A 19,885-nucleotide genomic window follows, 5' to 3' on the forward strand; every position below is an offset into this window, starting at 1 on the left:
CCTAGCCCTGTCGGCAAGTTTTTGTTTTAGACGATATTTGAAGTCTGCCCATCTGTGGAATGAATTTGGAACCATTATCCTTTTTTTTACAATGGGGTTTGTTTATAGGATGGGAAAGTGTTTACTTACCGCCGTTTGACATCCCGGGCTAGACGGACATAATCACCCACCCTATTGACAGCAACGGCGACCTCCTCCCACATTCTCCACTTCTGGCTTTGGCTCATATTCCTGGCTGCCTGGGGCAGGATGTCAACGCACTTCTGGATCAAAACCTCCATCTCCTTGCTTGTGAAATGTGGCTGCCTTTTTTTTTTTGCAGCTTTGGCGGGTTGACTGGGGCCAGCAGTCTCTTCCATGTCATCCTCCTCAACTATTTGGGTAAATATGCAGATTTAGCCACTTCACAACTTGCACAATATTATGTTTTAAAATACTCATTGACACAAAATGCATGAAGGCCTTACCGCCGCAATTTTGACCATTGTTTCCCTGGTTTGAAGCCATGTCTCTGCTTCCAGCATGAAATCATCCAGAAATTCTATGTGATTTCGTGACGTATTTATAAATGCGTCGTTAGTTTGCGGCCGCATCATTGATTGTGCGTCCCTATGATTCATCCTTAATTTGTGCGGGAAAATAAACACTATTTATGGCTTGGTGTGTGTGGATTCGAGGTGGGGTTGTTGGAGTGTTGTCGGTTAAGTGGTTTGGATTTGGTTGGTTGGTTGCGTTTGGAGGATTTTGGAGAGTTGTTTTTTTGTTTGTTTTTGCTACATTTCTTTGGTTTTTCCGTTCGCATTTTTTACATTTTTTCAACATCCTTTCCTGATTTGGTAAGTTTTGTGCATTCAAATTTGTGGCCAATTGGTGTATTCTTCTGTTTTGTGGTTAGTTAATTTGTTTAACACTCATTTCATCTTTTTTAGTTTTTTTTTGTTTTCGGACCCAAAGAAGTTTTTTGAGGACATCTTATATATTCGAGTTGGGTAAGTCCATTTTTTGTCTTGCATTTGCGAATGAATTACGGCATTTTTGACTGTTGGTGTAGCGCCTTGCATTTGCGAATGAATTACTGCATTTTTGACTGTTGGTGTAGTGACTTGCATTTGCGAATAATTTACCGCATTTTTGACTGTTGGTGTAGTGACTTGCATTTGCGAATAATTTACCGCATTTTTGACTGTTGGTGTAGTGACTTGCATTTGCGAATAATTTACCGCATTTTTGACTGTTGGTGTAGTGACTTGCATTTGCGAATAATTTACCGCATTTTTGACTGTTGGTGTAGTGACTTGCATTTGCGAATAATTTACCGCATTTTTGACGGCTTATTCATCATATAATCCAGTTTTGCTTTTCCCTTTTCCATTTTTTGGGTCCATTTGAACCCTATTTGACGTACGGTGTGCAATGTAGTTTTCATCGATGGCCAAATGTGTTTTTCCGCTATTTTCTGTGTTGGCTTGCAACAATTTTTTTAAAAAAAAAACACCCTCTAAATTTTTGAAGTCTCATTGTTGCCTTTTTTACAGTTTATACGTATCATGACAATACCCCGGCATGTAAGCAGCTATGGATGGTATCAGAAAGCTAAGTTGTTTTTTCTTACTTTTGGGGTGGGCCAAAAGCCTTACATTGTAAACTTTGAATTTCAGGTAGATCTGGGGCGAATTGTTCTGGCCCTGCTCCCGGAAGACGACCAACCTCAAACTCGTCCCAGGCGTAGGCATCGTAGGCATGCAAGGCCCCAGATATTTCGAACACGTGTCACCCTTTTTGGAATGCCCGATGATGAGGTTTTAAGACGCTACCGTCTACCTCCCAAAATCATCATAGACACTCTCTCATTAATAGAAAGTGATCTTGAGCGGCAAATTGACAGTCCAACAGCAATACCACCACTGACGCAATTTATGGCGGTGTTACATTTCTGTGCCTCAGGATCGTTTCAAACAACGGTGGGAATAGTGGCGGGCATCTCCCAATCCTCCTTTTCCCGGATCCTGAGGGCAGTGATGGAGGCACTTTTCAAGCACCTCCATCATTTTATTAAAATGCCTTTGGATATGGGTGCCCTTAGTGTGGCCAAGGCCAATTTTTACCAAATAGCTGGCTTCCCACACATCATAGGGGTTGTGGATGGTACTCACATACCACTTCAGCCTCCAGCACGGCTGGAGGCAATATTTAGAAACAGGAAACACTATCACTCCCTGAATGTAATGGTGGTATGTGATGCCTCCCTCCAGATCCTGTCCCTGAATGCTAAATTACCAGGAAGTGCACATGACTCCTTCGTCATCCGGCAATCAGGGATATGGCAGAAATTAACCAACCTACAAGCTGGTGATGCGTGGCTTCTGGGTAAGTGGAGACCTTTAGTACATAACAATGTTAAGCTTGATACACAGTGTTCCTGATGTGGTCTATTTTTGTTCACAGGAGACAGTGGATACCCTTGCATGTCCTGGTTGCTCACTCCTTATTTGGCTCCCACACCAGGGCCACAAAGTGCGTATAATTCCGCACTTACAGCCACCAGGCAAGTGGTGGAGCGCTGTATCGGCCTTTTAAAAGGCCGATTCAGATGCCTCCACCGCTCTGGTGGCGAGCTCATGTATGTGCCGGATATGGTGTCTAAAATTGTGGTCCTGTGTGGGATATTTCACAACATTGCCATAAGGAGTGGTGTCCCAATGCAGCCAGAGGATGCCTTACCTGAGGATGGCCCCCCCGAGGTTGGTCGAAGGTCAGTATGTGGGGGGGCCATACGCGATGATGTGGTGGCCAGATTTTTTAGGTAAGTTTGTTCAAAACTCCAGTGTTTATACCTAATGTGTTTGTTTTTTTTTGCAAACATCTAATTTTTTTTTAATTTTCTCACCATCTTCTGTTTGATCACATAATCTTTGGCACTCCAACGCTCACTACTTCCTGCTACCCTTACCAAACCTGGATCTGGTCCTTTTGGGCATATATTCTGGAACCCATATCGCAACGCCATGTTTGTGGAATCATGTTGGCATGGTCCTTCGTCAACCAGTTCTTGATTTTGTGTTTTTATTTATTTTTTTCTTGGTATGTGTTGTATTTGAATTTATCACTGTGTATTTTTTTTGGGAGTGACCACTTTGTTTTCTCTGTTATGTGGTGAATAAATGTTTGAAGAGTGAAATGGTCTTCCTTTTTTGGGACGTTAACAGCAAGTGTAACCAGGTTAACACAAGTTACATTTGACTAAGGGGTAAACCAGTACTGACGCCAGTTGAGCAAAACTGAAATATGTTTTCAGCTTTCCAATCCACACCAAAAGGAAGCCTGGCCCAACCTTGGGATTTGTAAGATTGGCCTAAGCAGCTTGCGCACCAAGTAGGAACCTGGAAAATGTAGAGATCTGAAATTGACACTACACCCAAAAAGGGAAATTACATTGTTACTGTTATGTGTTTCTGGTGTCTGTTTGACATACAAAGACAAAACACAATCTAACTTTTAAAAAAGGGAAATCGTTGCAGGAACTTATGTCAGGCTAAACTATCTTGGTTTTGGTTTTTAAAAATGAGCCACAACGTATATTTGTCTTTAAAAATTTATTTGGCAAATACAACAAAAAAAAAAAAACTAATGCCGAAGGAGGCCAGACAGCCGGTCGAGGGCCACCAGAAGGCCGATTACATGGTGGCGCATCTGCCCCACAACATCCGCCACCTCTTGCCGACGCCTCTGTTCCTCTGTGGGTGAGAAAAGTGTGTGGGTTAATACAACAATAGGGACTCCACAGAAAAACATAAAAAAAAAAAGAAATCACTCCTAAACCCAAAAACATAAATAAAAAGGGTGGGCTGGCAAAAATACAAGGCCTAGGTACAAATTCCCACAGGTATGATATGTGTATGCTTAAATCACCAGGAAGAGGTAAAGGCAAACCTTCACAATCAACAAAAGTCAAGCCACAAAAACACGAAGAAAGGCACGACACATGATTACATACAAACAGTTTGTGCTTTAAAAAAAAATAATAAAAAACATACCGGGAAACAAATCGGGAGCTCCGGCAAAACCTCCATGATCCTCCTCGGAGGATCCGTCATTCCCCAAAGAATGGGGCGGAGTTATGCTGGACTCCGGGGAGGGGGTAATTGGAAGAGGGGTGGGTGGAGGAGAGGGGGAAGTGGGACGGAGGGGAAGGAGGCCCGACATTTCCGGGAGAGGGTCTGGGAAGGATGGGGAGGAGTGGGGAATAGGCGAAAGATTTGGGGTGGAGTGTTGGCTGGGGGTTGGGGAGAGTGGGCGGGAACGCCGACGTTGACGGCGGAGTCTTGGCTGTCCCCATAAAATATGTCAAATAAATTGCGTTTAGTTTATGGACAAATCCGGGCAAACAAACAAAATAAAAAAAAGAAAAAAGAAATAAAACCAAAAAAAATAGCAGTAGAATTAAAAATTCATAAAAAGAGGGAAAACATGCAGACGCAGATATGAGTACAAATAATAAATAGAACAGACAGGAAAACATGCAGACGCAGATATGAGTACAAATAATAAATAGAACAGACAGGAAAACATGCAGACGCAGATATGAGTACAAATAATAAATAGAACAGACAGGAAAACATGCAGACGCAGATATGAGTACAAATAATAAATAGAACAGACAGGAAAACATGCAGACGCAGATATGAGTACAAATAATAAATAGAACAGACAGGAAAACATGCACACGCAGATATGAGTACAAATAATAAATAGAACAGACAGGAAAACATGCACACGCAGATATGAGTACAAATAATAAATAGAACAGACAGGAAAACATGCACACGCAGTTTGCCCCACAAACACAAACATTAAAACCACAATACATAACACTTACTTGCCAGGATCTGCATGCGAAAGCATGCCAGCAAGCGGGGCGTTCGCCGTTGCAGGTCGGACCACCTGCGCTCCAGCTGCCCGATGTTGCGGCGTGATCCGAAGGACCGCAGGCGGGACCGTACCTCCGCATACGCGGAGCGCTTCTGCCGGTTGGTCATGGGTTCTGGCTGGCTGGTGATCCGGCGATCCATGACCTCCGTAAGCACCAGCAGCTCACGCCTGGTGAATGCGGAGGCTCTCATGATGGCAATGGTGTTTTTCTTAAAAATCATTTTTGATAAAGTGTGTAAAAATTTTCTGATTGGCTAATGTATTTTGGAAATTAACAGGAGCAATTTTATTGGTTAGTGTATGAGTCATGTGTTCGACAGGGCCAGAAATCTCTGGAGAGTTAGGATAGGCTTGATGCAGTGACATGCGTAAGCAAATTTAAATAAAGAAATGAACCCAGGGAAATATGCGGGGATACACAGCAATAGTACAATTGTTTAATTGTGGTTCACATGTTTTTTAAACAATAAAAGCGAATGTTTCATCCGTACGTATTCTGCGGGTAAACACAAACACAGACAAGAGTAAAGTTTCTTGCATTGTGTTGAAAAAAAACAAACAATTAAGCTAATTGATACATTGATTGGCATGATACGATTGATGGAGGTAGGCAGAATAAAGGAGCAGGTAATCGACATCTGACAAGGCCACTTCCTGTTTATACTTGTGCGTGCGTTCCTTTCAAGCCATTTCGGGGATGTACGCTCGCTATTTCGTACGCTCGTTAGTTAGAGGAGGGGTCGTCAGAGTTTAGGGAGGAATTTTAGATGCGAACGAAAATACGAGCGAGCCATTGAATTTAAATATTTTTGTACGTACGCCTAACGTACGTGCGCCCGCTTGCGTGCGGCTCTGAATGAGGGCCTATATTCCCTACCATATGGACACATACGAGGTTCCTGCACTCAGTATAACCGGGGCTGCAGAGCATGTGGAGGGTGTGTAGAGAGGTGTTTAGATATAGGATAGGAGACCCACACATCGGGTGGGCGGGGCCAGTGAAACATTGAACCCTGAATGTTCTGAAATTGAAAAGTTGGACTTGGACTGCTCACTAAACCCTCAGCCTGCAGTCACACTGTCTGTATTACACTGTATCCTTTTTGCCCACCTGCCTGCATTACAGGAGGGGCACATGCAATTATCATGGGTGCTTGTGTGGAGCCACTGATCCTCCACTATCTAGGCCAGACTGCAACCCCTTCCACCTTGTCACTACCCCCATTTCTCTCTCCTGTGTCACAAGCCTAGTATTGGAAGGAGGGAGGAATCAAGCAGCCAGGTGACCTTATAAGCACCCCTAGAAATACATCCAAGCCATGGGACAAGAAGGGATGATTACTAAAAAAACTAATTAAAAAAAGCAATCCAGCAAACAGCCCATTTCTACCCCTATCACATGGCAGCTCTGCTTGTGCACTTACATGCCGAGAGCAACCATTGACCAACCATCCATGGCTACCGCCTACCTTGATCAAGGGGTTCACTTCACAAACTCCCTGTACCCTAGCACGTCCATGCCCTCCTGCTGCATGTCCTTATTCCATCTTTTCAGAATCCACCTTTCCTGCACTTTGCTATCAACCAGAAGTGGCTGCTGCTGCCTCTGAGTGCTGTAGTGGCAAGATTGGAGCCTTTACCTGATTCCTTATGTCTTCCATAACCACTAGGGTGGGATTGAGGTGTCATATTTCAGGCTTTCCTCTACTCACAGGACATGCAGGGACATGGGCAGGGTGCACTCGGTGGCAAACGTGGTGTAAGCTATGACCGGGCAGCCTATCAAAGTTACAGGAACGATGTATATCTGACTCTGACGTGATGGGAGAGAAGTCTCTGGGAGGGTAAACTGGGTATGGATTATAATGTTGTTCTGACAGAGCCCCCCCATAATCACCACCCACTAAGCCCCACCCCCTTATATAAAGGCAGTGGGGCCCACTGGGGAATTACCAGACTCCATGCCAGGCCAGTCCAACAGTTAATAGAGATGCACTGTAAGGTGTTCTATAATTTTACAGACATATACTTTACTGATGTTATTCTTAAGCTGGCCACACATCTAAAGATTATCTGTCCAACCAGCCAACTAGCTGATTGGTTGGAATGAAAATCTGGTAAGAAATTAAAGCAAATAACAATCAGCAATTTGCCCCCAAATGCCAGAAAATGGACAAAAACTGTTGTTTGAACAAATTGTTTTGATCAAACATTTAACAAACTTGTCTGAACGACCATTTTCATCTGCTTTCTGGCATTTAGGAGCAAATTGCTGATCATCATTTACTCCCATTCCTTACCAGATTTTCACTCCAACCAATCAACTGGTTGGCTGGTTGGACAGATAATCTTTAGATGTGTGGCCAGTTTTAGTCTCTGGTTTCTGTCTGTCTGTGTGTTCCTTATGTGTATGTCTGTTTCTCTGTGTATACTTCTGTGTTGATTAAGGGACTGAGGGCCTGATTCAGAGCTGGATGCTCTGACCAGAGCGCTCGCTCTGAATCAGGGCCCTCCTACATGAAAATGGAGCGGCCTCTTGGACGCTCGCATAGCTGTGGGTGACCACCCACAGCTATAGCGAGCGTCCATGATGATGGTCGCGATGGTCAAGACCATCACGACCATCTGGCTTGCGACGGAGGCCCTGCGGTAGGGTCTCGCTGCCGCAAGCCCTGGAGTGATTTTGGCTCTATCAGAGCCAAAATCACTCCCACTGACATCACTACTCATGTCAGTGGGGCCGGCTTCAGACGGTAGGCGTTCCCATGGGAACGCCTCCGTCTGGCAGCCACGCCCTTGGCATGCCCACCAAAGGGGGAGTGCTGTCAATCAACATCGACAGCACGCCCCCTTTGGTGCGAGACCCGGAGCGACGGCTATCCCGTCGCTAGCCGGGTCCCGTGCATGCGCACGATGGTGCTCCCTCCGTCGTGCGCATGCGCAGTAGGGCAACATTGACCCGCTTGCGAGCATCCTGCGCTCACGAGCGGGTCTGAATGACCCCCTGAGGGCCTGATTCAGAGCCGGACGCTCTGACCAGAATGCTCGCTCTGAATCAGGGCCGTCCTAGTTAAATTTGGAGCGGCCTTTTGGACGCTCGCATAGCTGTGGGTGTGATGTCAGTGGGGCTGGACCCAGGCGGTAGGCGTTCCCATGGGAATGCCTCCGTCTGGGCAGCCACGCCCCGGCATGCCCACCAAAGGGGGCGTTCTGTCACTCACCATCGACAGCACGCCCCCTTTGTAGCGAGACCCCATGCGACGGCTTCCCCGTCGCTCGCCAGGTCTCGCGCATGCGCACAACGGAGCAGCCTCCGTCATGCGCATGAGAATTTGGGTAACATCGACCTGCTTGCGAGCATCCTTCGCTCGCGAGCGGGTCTGAATGAGACCCTGATTCACTACCGTATGCAAATGTGTATGCAATAGTTATTAGGCATGCAGTTCAACTGCGATAGTATGCTAATTCATTGCGATCGTTTTTCCCTCGCAGCACTACACAAGGACGTCCACTTTACTTACCACACATCCATAAGACTGCGAAACCATTGGTACAATTGAGTACCATCGCAGCCTCATGTACACTGATTAAGCCCTGACCATACTCAGAAATTGCTAACAACCACGCACGCTATCAGGCCTCAGATTGCGTAGGCCATCACAGTGGATAATCTATGCACGCCCTTGCAACAGCGTTGAAACGCACTGGCATGCCTGCATTCTCCCCACTACCCCACGCCACCACCCACAAAGGCACATCTTGTCATTCACTCTGCGATGGATCTGCATAGCCATCACAGTCCCATTCGCGATAGGTTTTTTCGCGCACATGCACTGCGATGCATACACATGCGCAGAACATAGCAGTCGGACGATTGTGTTCATATTAGCAACTACGTTCCTTACTGAATCAGGCCCTAAGTCTTTAGAGGTCAAGAAAAGTAGGAAAAATTAGAATTTAAGCAAGGGTATACTATATATTTGAATTATTAGCTTTTTTGTATTTATTGCACTTTACCCCCAAAATACTGTAAATATAGACTCTTAAGTTAAAGTTTTTTCCAAATATCTATTACATAGACTTTATGGTATTATAATGTTGTATTTGACACATTCTGTGGCGCATGGGCAAATTGGGCCACCAGGCATAAGGGGCACTTCCTGCTGAGCCGGTTCAGATGTGCCCCACCCTTCCTCTCTCAGTGAGGGGTACCAGTGCCGCTGCTCATTTGACAAAAGAAATTCACTGCCTGGGCTGTTATAACTCAGTGTCAGTGAAGGCTTAAGGTGCCCATACATGGTGTGATATAGCAACCGATCCGACGGATTGGTAGGATATCGCTGCTATATCGTAGCATGTTTGGGCATGATATCGGGCAGTACCTGCTCCCGTGAGGTCGTACATTGCACTTCCAGATCTTACTGAATGTTCACTTGATCAGGGGATGCGATGTACAATACCGTACAGCGTTATGCGGGGTGTGGGAGGGGGTGTTGGCATATCGGGTGTCGGCCGCCTGATCGCTCCGTGTGTGGAGACTGTCGAAGTTGGATTATTGGTTGAGACAAGATCATTTTAAAATTGAATCGCAGCGACACCATCTTGCGACTGGCCGCAAGACGCCATTTTGCAAATGGCCACCTAAGCGCAATTTTAGATAAACTCAGACTTTAGTACATGTGGCGATAATACTATTAGCATCATGCGATTGTATCTGTGACCATCGCCATAAGTTACGGCGATTCACCAAAAGCCCATTTCATGACTTTACGTAGTTTGGGTGCTCTGGATAAAGTGTATATTATTATAATTCCTCTAAAGGATATATTGCATTAGCTAAACAGAGCAAATGGCCACGTGACAACAAGCTTCCAGAATATAATGTCTGCTCTCACTCCAGGTGGCCCTGCTCGAATACACACCTTACATTAGCAGGCTTCCTGCAATAAAATACCTTCAAAGCCAAGAGTGTTATCTTAGGTTTGGGTCTTGTAGCTGGGCTAATTAGCATCTACACAAGAGTCTGGGAGAACAAAGGACTTTACTTTTGAGCCTGGGAAGGGTGGGGGCTGCTGAGAGAGGGGGGCATGTGGAACTATAAGGCTCAACATTCCACACTGTTAGGTGTTCACTTGGTTTAAGTGAGATCTAAGTGCACCATTTCTCATACACACATAAATACGCACAATTGCGCTGGTAACTAATCGCATATTAGCGAATGCATAAGATCCTTTATGAAAACGCTGTTCATTAGCTTTATGCGCACGCATCTGCTCCAAGTTAACTAGCGTCTTTAGATCAAACCCCGCTTACTCACACATTACATATTCACATACAAGGTTCCATAAGCTTTAAGGTATAAGATTTAAGTTTGTTCATTTAGTATAAATGCTGTGAAATAAAGATTATTTGGTAACTAAGGTTTTATACATGCCAAGTAAGCCGTGTTTGGTTTTGTACTGATGCGTACTCTTTCAACAGAATTCCGGTATTATCGGTGTGGAGATCGCATCATGCATTCTCAACTTATGGACCGCAGAGACTTCAAGCAACAAAATTTATATTATATGAACAACTGTTAGGATGTTGCATGGGGCGGGAACCAGAGACCCTCAGTTGTTGGAGGCTGGGTTGTGTCTATTTGAATCAGCCTGTTAAATGCTCTGTAACAGATGCATCCCCCTTGAGGATCAATGGCATCAGCAACAAACTTCTCTATTGTGTTGTCTATTTCTGGGGGGTATAAATATGTGTGCTCCAACACTGGGTCTTAGGGCCTGATTCAGAGCCTCTCACTATTTGCGGTCGTTCGTTTAAAAAAAAGGGGTGGCTAATCAAATGAACCATTCGCACTTTGCGGTCTGTTCACGCCTCTAAGTCTGAACGAGCGAGCAAAACTTGCATTCGAAATTTTGAAAAATACGCCCCCTGGCCGCTCGCATCATACGCCATGTCCGCTATTTATTAGATTAATCGAGTACATCGAACAGCGTATGAACTGCTCGCTATTCTTGTGGTTGGTTTTTTCAACCGCTATTTTGCGAGTAGTTCTGACTATAAAACAACCAAGTGACATGGTCAATGACGCTGCTGTATTAATTATGCACACCCATAAAACACCCGTTTTGACCTTTAAGCACGCCTGCGTTCTGAATTCCACTCCCCGTTTTCAAGCACCTTCCCCTGTTACCACCCACATATGCCTCCTCCTGTCACTCAAAATAGCAGACATTCGCTATTTTGCGAACAAACAAGTTTTGGCCGCACTGACTGGTTCGCGCATGCGTATTACAATCCGTACGCATGCGCAGTTGTGCACACATAGCTCAGTGCGCACGAGCGGCCGCTTACGAGCGGCTCTGAATCAGGCCCGTAGTCTTCTTGCTGAATGCTGACTGACAAGGGGTTTCTTGCTGATGCCTAACATCTGGACCAGAGAGCGCTGCGTATGTATACTGTACTTGGGTCTGTATAATTCCTTTGCGCCTAATTGTGTATGGATCAATAGCGTGTAACTGACTGTACTTTTACTTGAATAATACTTGTGCTTTGGAACCACAGATTCCAGGTCTAAAGTCTTTATTTACTGTATGACTGCGTACGCAAAATAGCGTCATCCTTAGAGGTTTATAGGTAGGATATTAGAAGGTATAGGCAGGGGTATATAGAGGTTCAAATATAGATTCCTTAAGACCATCCGTTATGTCGCCCATTGGATCATAGCAAGGTGCATATTGCACCATGTATGGGCAGCTTTAGTGTCTAACACTGGCCACATTGGCAGTAGGGAAGGAGGGGAAAACCATAGGGAGAGTTGTGCTGCACTGCTAGTGCCCCAGACCAACAAACTTGTTCAGCTGCTACCGAAAGCCAAAAGCTGAATTACTGGATGCCTCCTGCGATACATGGTAAGCTAGTGGCAGGGCCGGCACTACTATTAGGCAGCTGGAGGGCGCAGGAGAGTACACCTAGCAAATAAAAGAAGGCTGTCACTCAGACACATCCTTCTTTTACATGGTGTTGGCAGGGTCATTTGCAGCATTATACCACAATGGAGGTGGGACTAATGATGTGAAGTCCCGACCCCAAAAATGGTTAGCTGTATCTCCTCTCCAGGCTTCTCATGAAGTGGAGCAACTGAAAGTTGGTATATATGCCCTTGACCCACCAAGGGGCGGGTTCTGCCTATTTTGTCAGTCCAGGACCCCACAATTTCTGATGGCAGCCCTGGTGCCACCATTTATGCACTGTTACACAATGTTTTATCTATAAACTGACAGAATTTTGAGGAAAATATTGTTCTTTATGGAGGTAATGAATCATATATGCTTGTTTTGTTTAATTGGTAGTATACCTGTTGTAGTTTATTATCATTCTCTGCATTGGTTAATGTGGTTTCAAGTACCTTTGAACTGTCCCTGCTATGTGGAGGCAGTGTTAACCATTACCATATTACACCTTCCTTAAAGGAGTGCATAATTCAGGCTTCAGTGAGCACAGCTACTATGTTACATGCACATTGCTACTACACATATATTGCAGAAATAACCACACACTACAAAACATTTACAAAGCATTGTAAAGTCACCAATAAGAAAATAAAATAAATATATCCTTTTTCATACGTAGTAATTTGATTGTCGGGATGCCGCTGGTCAGAATACCAACAGCCAGAATCCCGACACCCATAGGATTGCATGGTGAGTGATTTTCTAACTCCTACCCTAACCCCTAACCTAACCCTAACCATCCCTCCTCGGTGCCTAAACCTAACCTCCCCTAGTGCCTAAACCTAACATCCCCCTCCCCGTACCCTTAACCTAACACCCCCTCCTCAGTGCCTAAGTGTAACCTCCCCCCTAGTGCCTATACCTAACCTCCCCCCTAGTGCCTACACCTAACCTCCCCCTCCCTGTACCATAAACCTAACACCCTTCCTCAGTGCCTAAACCTAACCTCCCCCCCTAGTGCCTAAACCTAACCTCCCCCTGTCCACACTCTATCCTAACACTCCCTCCCCGATGCCTAACCCTAACCCTCCCCCTAATGCCTAACCCTAACACTGCTACCTAACCCTAACCTCCCCCTAACACCCCGATACTTACCTTCAGGATGCCAGCGGTTGGGATACTGGTGCCGGGATCCCGACCTGTCACGATTTTGGCGCCGCTACTCATACCGTCGGCATCCCGCATGCTGGGGTGCCGACTACATCCCGATTTAAAATATCTTCTGTCTTTAAAATAATTTAAATTAGATTTACTGTATTATTACTCGCATACAGCACATGCGTATAAAACACAAACAATTAAGGACAACGGACAAATTTCTCACTAGTTCCAATGATTGTATATGTGAGGAGAAACTAGTGTTCTAGTAGCACCGTCTAAGCTATTTTATAGGCTACTAGATTATTTACTGTATCTTTTACACTTCATGCAAACTTCCAGACTTTTGCATTAAATGATCCATAAACTCTGCACATACCCCAATAAGTATTATATAAAATAAGAAACTGAAGATAAACACAGTATTTTTCAGGATGTTGTAATTGAGTATGTAACATACGTAAAATATATAACACTAACCCGATAAACAAATCATCATATTGTAGATGTTATATTTTAAATAAAATAACATTTTATTGACCTTTAGGGAGGGAGATTTCACATGAAGTTTTAATATTCAATGTTAAATTATATTCAATAGTATTATTATTTAAGAATTCGTTACTCTAGCTAAATTGGAAACAAGTATATATATCAACATCTGACATGTTATAAATACAAAACTAGATCCTTAAGAATCACAAATATTTTACTACACAAATATTAATTCATTTTGAATTCAGTCATTGACTTATGTAAATACTCAATTATGATGCACCCTGTGGATATACATGCAGGAATAATGACATGAAAAGTATGGCTTTGGACTTAAAGCTCTTTATGACCTTGAATCTGTATTACCATTTTAGTCCTGGTATGAAATTAGATTATAAAACCATTGGGACATTAATTCATGTCACATTAATTATTCACAAGCATTGCTACATAATATTCTAAAATGAAAAACTAAACTGAAATAGTCTCCTGAGAGTAAAATAAATGTTAGGTTTTCTCAATACACACATTCCATGAACAAACAACAGAGTTCTGAATATGTTATAACAATAAATACCACAAATTATAAAATATCTACAATAAAACAGAACAATTATTACATTTGCATACCTCCCAGCATGACCCATTCCAATATCCTCTGTTCCTGGACTTCCCTCTTAGTGTTTGAGTGCCTTCATCTGTGTTGAACTAGTTAATTGGTAAGGTGTTTCAATGCAGGTGATGGCAATCATAAATTAAGGGGGAAGTCAAGGAACAGAGCATTGTGGCCTTCTGGAATGGGTCATATTGGAAAGTATGCATTTGTATGAATATTTTTTACAGGATGAACAGATAAAAACATATACTCAAGACTTAAATGGCAAATTAGGCAACTCCATTTAACTAGATCAAACACAATTGTGACCATGTACACTGGGATTTGAGTACAAACTGGGTTTATAGCCCGTCAGTCGTGTGAAAGTGATGGTCTTTAATTAAACCAAAACTGTTCTTTGAAGAAATGTTTAGCTAAGTGCTCCTTTAATCCTGGTCAAGATATTGATTTAAAATTGTCCTGAATTGACTTTTCAACCTGACTGGTGGTAATTTTGCTTTTAATACTGGAAGGGGTGAGGTAACAGGTGTGTGGGGTAGGGGGGGAGGAGGGGTGAGGTGTGAGGTATGTGTGTATTTTGAAATAAAACATTCTACACATTAATTGCCTTGCACCTCAAATAACCTGTTGTTTACTTTATTAGTCATAGCAACAACTTAATTTGTTAGTTTAAATCTTGTACACTCTGAAACATGTGCCTGATTGTTTCCAATGTGTTGCATAAAATTAATCTTCCGCACATACAGGAAAATTCATTATCACTTAAAAATAGGAATGCAATGTTATGCAAGCTACTAATGAATTAGAAACCATTTAAAACACTTGTGTCCTTGTGTCTGTACTTTCAAAAATAAACAATCCTGGTACACATGGAATCTATTAATGTGCGTGTGTGTAATCTATTAATGTGTGTGTGTGTGTGTGTGTGTGTGTGTGTGTGTGTGTGTGTGTGTGTGTGTGTGTGTGTGTGTGTGTTGTGTATTATACCTATAAAACATTCACATGCATGTTTTCTTCAGTTTGCAAAATATAAGGATAATGCTGCATAAATATGATTGTTTGCTATAAAGGCTGATATGATGATCATACTGTACCTTAACAGGAGTGCAGCTTCCCAAAAGTAAAACCCCGAGACTGCTGTTAGGATACACCTGATCCGGGCCATGGCTTGTTAAGATGGGCTGTGAAATGAAAATCATCAAGTGATAGATGGCTGTAGCAAGTAGCAGAAAAGAGCTGGACGCGTAATTCAGCACCCAGGACAGCTCCGTTCGGAGGTCTCTGTAATCCTAAATGAAAAGCGAAGCTTCACCCTAGCAATGTAGTCCAGCGCAACTAGGGAAGATTTTCAGAGTGGAGACGAATATACTGAATGCATGATACAAAAAAAATATTAGATCCAATGTAAAAGAATGGAAATTAAAAGCAGAATAGAAGTGCAGAGTCCACTCCAAGCAGCTGCATTCCTATACACTGAGATCTATGTTCTGGCTCTGTTATAGGAGGCTGGACTGCGGCCAGGGGCTGGACACACAGGCGTGCCTGGCAGCAGCCAATGAACACGATCATTTATTGCATGGAAGAAAAAGGAGCAGTAATAACCGCTTCCATCCTGATGATACATACACGTGGTTCTAGCTAATGAAATGCGATCGTTAAAGTTCTCCTACATGGTTTGCACGCTGAAGTATTACGGAATAGCTGCCTCTTACACTAAAATGGTAGATATTATAGATTTGATGCTAAAGCGTCGAGTCTAGATACAGTAGACTACCACAGGCAACATCATACATAAAAGCCACAGAAAATATTTTGCTTTACTCGTGTCTTTTCATTATTACATGGGCGGTAGAGAAGAATCAATGCATTTAACTCACATATTGCATACATATGTATGTCCGGACTCATTATTTGAAACTACCAATTGCTGATCAGGGCTACCCCGGCTCTCACACACGTCACACATCCTATACAAGACAATACAGGGAGGGCAATGGCGTGGATATCAGTGACAGGTTTAGCCCTGACTTTGCCTTATACGGAGCCTCTACCTCATTAGCATGCAGCTGCACATTGTACTTGCTCACCCAGCTTGCTCGCAGTAACACGGCAGGATGCTGTACATTGCAATATACTGTAGTCCGTGCTTTTGCAATACAGATGTCTTATTTTGTGTTCGTTATGAATTTCATAAAGTTTAATGACAGCCCATTCCAGAAAGCTTACAATATGCCTTTGCTTCTGAACTACCATTTGTTTCATCACATATATAAAACATCCACAGGCATTCTATGATTTACTTCTGTAGTATAATGTCCAGGTAACTACAAACACTTTTTTCATAAGTGTATTGCTTAAAACATGTAAATAGTGTGTTTCTGTAAAAAGTTATTATTATTTTTATTATTATTTATTTAAATGCATTATGCATTGATTTTAATACTTTTAAAATATTGCTTTGTAATAGAAAGTACCGTAGTCTGTTACTGCTCTAATAATCTATTTTAAAGAGAGCATATTTATCAAATATTCCTCTGAATGTACCATGGAGGATCCACAGCATCCCCTCCAATTATGTCAGCAGCCACAGTAGCTATAGCTTTCTACAGGGGCTGCAAAACTGTCAGATTTACAGAGATTGGCGTCAGATAGGAAATGCCATATCCAGATGGAGTTATTCTATTGTAGCCTATGGGCTGCATTTGATAAAAATTACTGGGGGGGCTAGTCATCTTTCCTAACTTAACATTTTGCCTTCAATTTTTACTTATTAATGTTATTTTTAAGTATCACTGCTATTCATCTATCCTAGTAACCAGGGCGTATGTAGGTATTTTTAGGCCCCATAGCAAAAGTTTGTAAGGGCCCCTATGTTCCACCCAATGGTGAAAAATGTATATAACACACGTAGGTTTGACAAGGAAGCTGGCCCCCCACAGCTCTGTGCCCCATAGCAGCTGCACCCCTTGCACCTATGGTAATTACGCCCATGCTAGTAACACAGGATATATTACTGACATCTCCTGGTTACAGTCCTGCTGCATTATTACACACACCCCATACTTTAGTATGGGGATGTAGAAATTAGTCTAGTCATCAGCTTTTGAAAATCATTGAATTTTGGAAATTACATGTGTATCTGTACACCATCCTCAGATGGTGTACAGTCCCCAAAAGCTTTCACAAGCTACGGTTTACATTGCATTGTATCCACGCCTGCATGTTGCCATTGCTTTGAGCTCCTCCTCCATCTCCCCCCCATGTCTGGCGGCTCCCTCCTCCCACTGCATTCTTGTCCCCACCACCGCTGCATGCTGATTGCAGGGAAGCATCTCTCCACTCTCCTCCGTAACTTCATGGCACTTATAAGTGTCCTGAAACCTGTTTATAACTATTGTTTTATTTTAAACATGGCTGCTATGTATTTGTATAATAAACTATATTTTTTAACATTATTATAATAAACTTACCTTTTAGGAGATCCTCTTTGGACTGCTGCCGCTGCTTGCAGACACACTGCACACAACTTTCATAATCTGTGGACGGATGGCTGTGCATGTGCATTCAGTAACCAAGCAGCATTAAGTAAAGCCAGAAGGAGAAAAGTATCTCTATCTGAAAAACTGTCTCCATAAAAATACAGTCTTTTGGAAAAGAAAATTATGTAGAGGAGCCATGATGAATTGCTCCGATATTTAAGGAAAGCTCTATACTCTAAACTAAAGTTACACTATATAATATTTAGTATTGATGAATAGACCCCTAGAGAGGGTTCCTCTGGAACCCTACCTAGCAATGGCCTGCACATATGCATGGTCAGCAGACCCTACATGTGCAGGAGTACCGATAGAGGACTGAAGAGATCATTGATGCGCTCACTTCACTTCAAGCACATAGCAGGGTCGGACCACTACCCCTGTGGATGCATAATGATACATTTGGATGGTATGTAAATTCTTTTTGCAGTGAATAGCAACGATAAAAAAATTACAATTATCAGATCAAAAACCCGATAATTGATAAATATGCCCATTAAACCTATATGTTGTCTGTTCCTCGCAGGTTCTATAGACACTGTAGACATGGAGCCCTCTGGTGGTGAAAGTTAAAGGGAGCCACTGCAACAGAACCCGGCTCATGCTTCCACATGGCTGCCCCCACTCATCGACCATAACAACAGTGGGTGTGTGATGATGTACAGTAATGGAACCAGTCCCTTCCTGGAAAGACAGTAAATAGTGGTGGTAAGTGGTCCAGGAATACATTCTTACCAAGTCCAGCAACGCTCCCCAGTCTGGCACTCCTGTCAGCATATGACCAGGCACACCCACAATCCTAGTAGTATGGCCAATCACAGAAACAGACTGAGAGGGAAAGAAAGGGGGGTTGAAATGCTTGATTTTAAAGCCAGCATGTATACCAGTCCATGAAGGGGTCATCATTAGCACTTAAGAAGCAATAGAGACATTGAGTAAGTCTGGGGTTTGGAAGAACCTAACACCGGTTCTGGACATACAGCGGGTAAAATAAGTATTGAACACATCAACATTTGCTCAGTAAATATATTTGTAATGGGGCTATTGTATTGAAATTTTCACCAAATGTCAGCAACAAACCCATGCAATCCACACATGCAAAGAAATCAAACCATAGATGTCCATAAATTAAGTTATGTGTAATAATGTGAAATGACAAAGGGAAAAAGTATTGAACATGCTTACTGAAATTTATTTAATACTTCGTACAAAAGCCTTTGTTGGTAATGACAGCTTCAAGATGCCTCCTGTATGGAGAAACTAGTCGCATGCATTGCTCAGGAGTGATTTTGGCCCATTCTTCCACACAGTCTTCAGATCATGAAGGTTCCTTGGGCCTTTTCTATGAACTCTGATCTTTAGTTCTTTCCAGGGCCGTAACTAGGGTGGTGGTGCAAAATGGGGGGGGCGCCAATGCTCTCTCTGGCACAGGGCACCAAAAAGTCTAGTTACGGCTCTATTTTTTTCCATAGATTTTCAACTGGATTCAAGTAAGGTGTTGATTGGGCCATTCTAGCAACTTTATTTTCTTTCTCTGAAACCAATTGAGAGTGTCCTTGGCTGTGTGTTTGGGATCATTGACTTGCTGAAATGTCCACCCTCGTTTCATCTTCAGCATCCTGGTAGATGGCAGCAGATTTATCAAGAATGTCTCGGTACATTTTTCCATTCATCCTTCCTTCAACTATAAGAAGTATGCCAGTACCGTATGCTGAAAAACAGCCCCACACCATGATGTTCCCACCTCCAAACATCACTGTTGGTATGGTGTTTTTGAGGTAATGCGCAGTGCCATTTCTCCTCCAAACATGGTGTGTATTATGGCATCCAAAGAGTTAAATTTTGGTTTAATCTGACCAGACTATATTCTCCCAGTATTTCACAGGCTTGTCCAAATGTTGTGCAGCAAACTTTAAACAAGCTTCAACAAGATTTTTTCTCAGCAATGGAGTCTTGCATGGTGAGCGTGCATACAGGCCATGCTGGTTGAGTGTATTACTTATTGTTTTCTTTGAAACAATTGTACCTGCTAATTCCAGGTGTTTCTGCAGCTCTCCACAAGTGGTTCTTGGTTCTTGGACAACTCTTCTGATAATTCTTTTCACTGCTCTGTCAGAAATCTTGCGAGGAGCACCTGGTCGTGGCCAGTTTATGGTGAAATGATGTTCTTTCCACTCCAGATTATGGCCCCAACAGTGCTC

General features: G+C 43.1%; 1 protein-coding gene across 1 annotated transcript in view; it reads right to left on the bottom strand.

Annotated features, from left to right (window-relative positions):
- Nucleotides 1–15,486, bottom strand: part of GLRA3 (glycine receptor alpha 3) — a 226,743-nt gene extending 211,257 nt beyond the window's left edge. Inside the window, exon 1 of the mRNA XM_088448214.1 lies at nt 15,243–15,486. Coding sequence (XP_088304340.1) covers nt 15,243–15,313 — 71 coding nt within the window. The 5' untranslated portion in view covers nt 15,314–15,486. The remainder of the gene's footprint in view (nt 1–15,242) is intronic.
- Between the last annotated feature and the right edge of the window lie 4,399 nt (nt 15,487–19,885).

This window comes from Taudactylus pleione, unplaced genomic scaffold (assembly GCF_031769625.1).
Source record: "Taudactylus pleione unplaced genomic scaffold, aTauple2 ptg000021l, whole genome shotgun sequence".
Classification (NCBI taxonomy): Eukaryota; Metazoa; Chordata; class Amphibia; order Anura; family Myobatrachidae; genus Taudactylus; species Taudactylus pleione.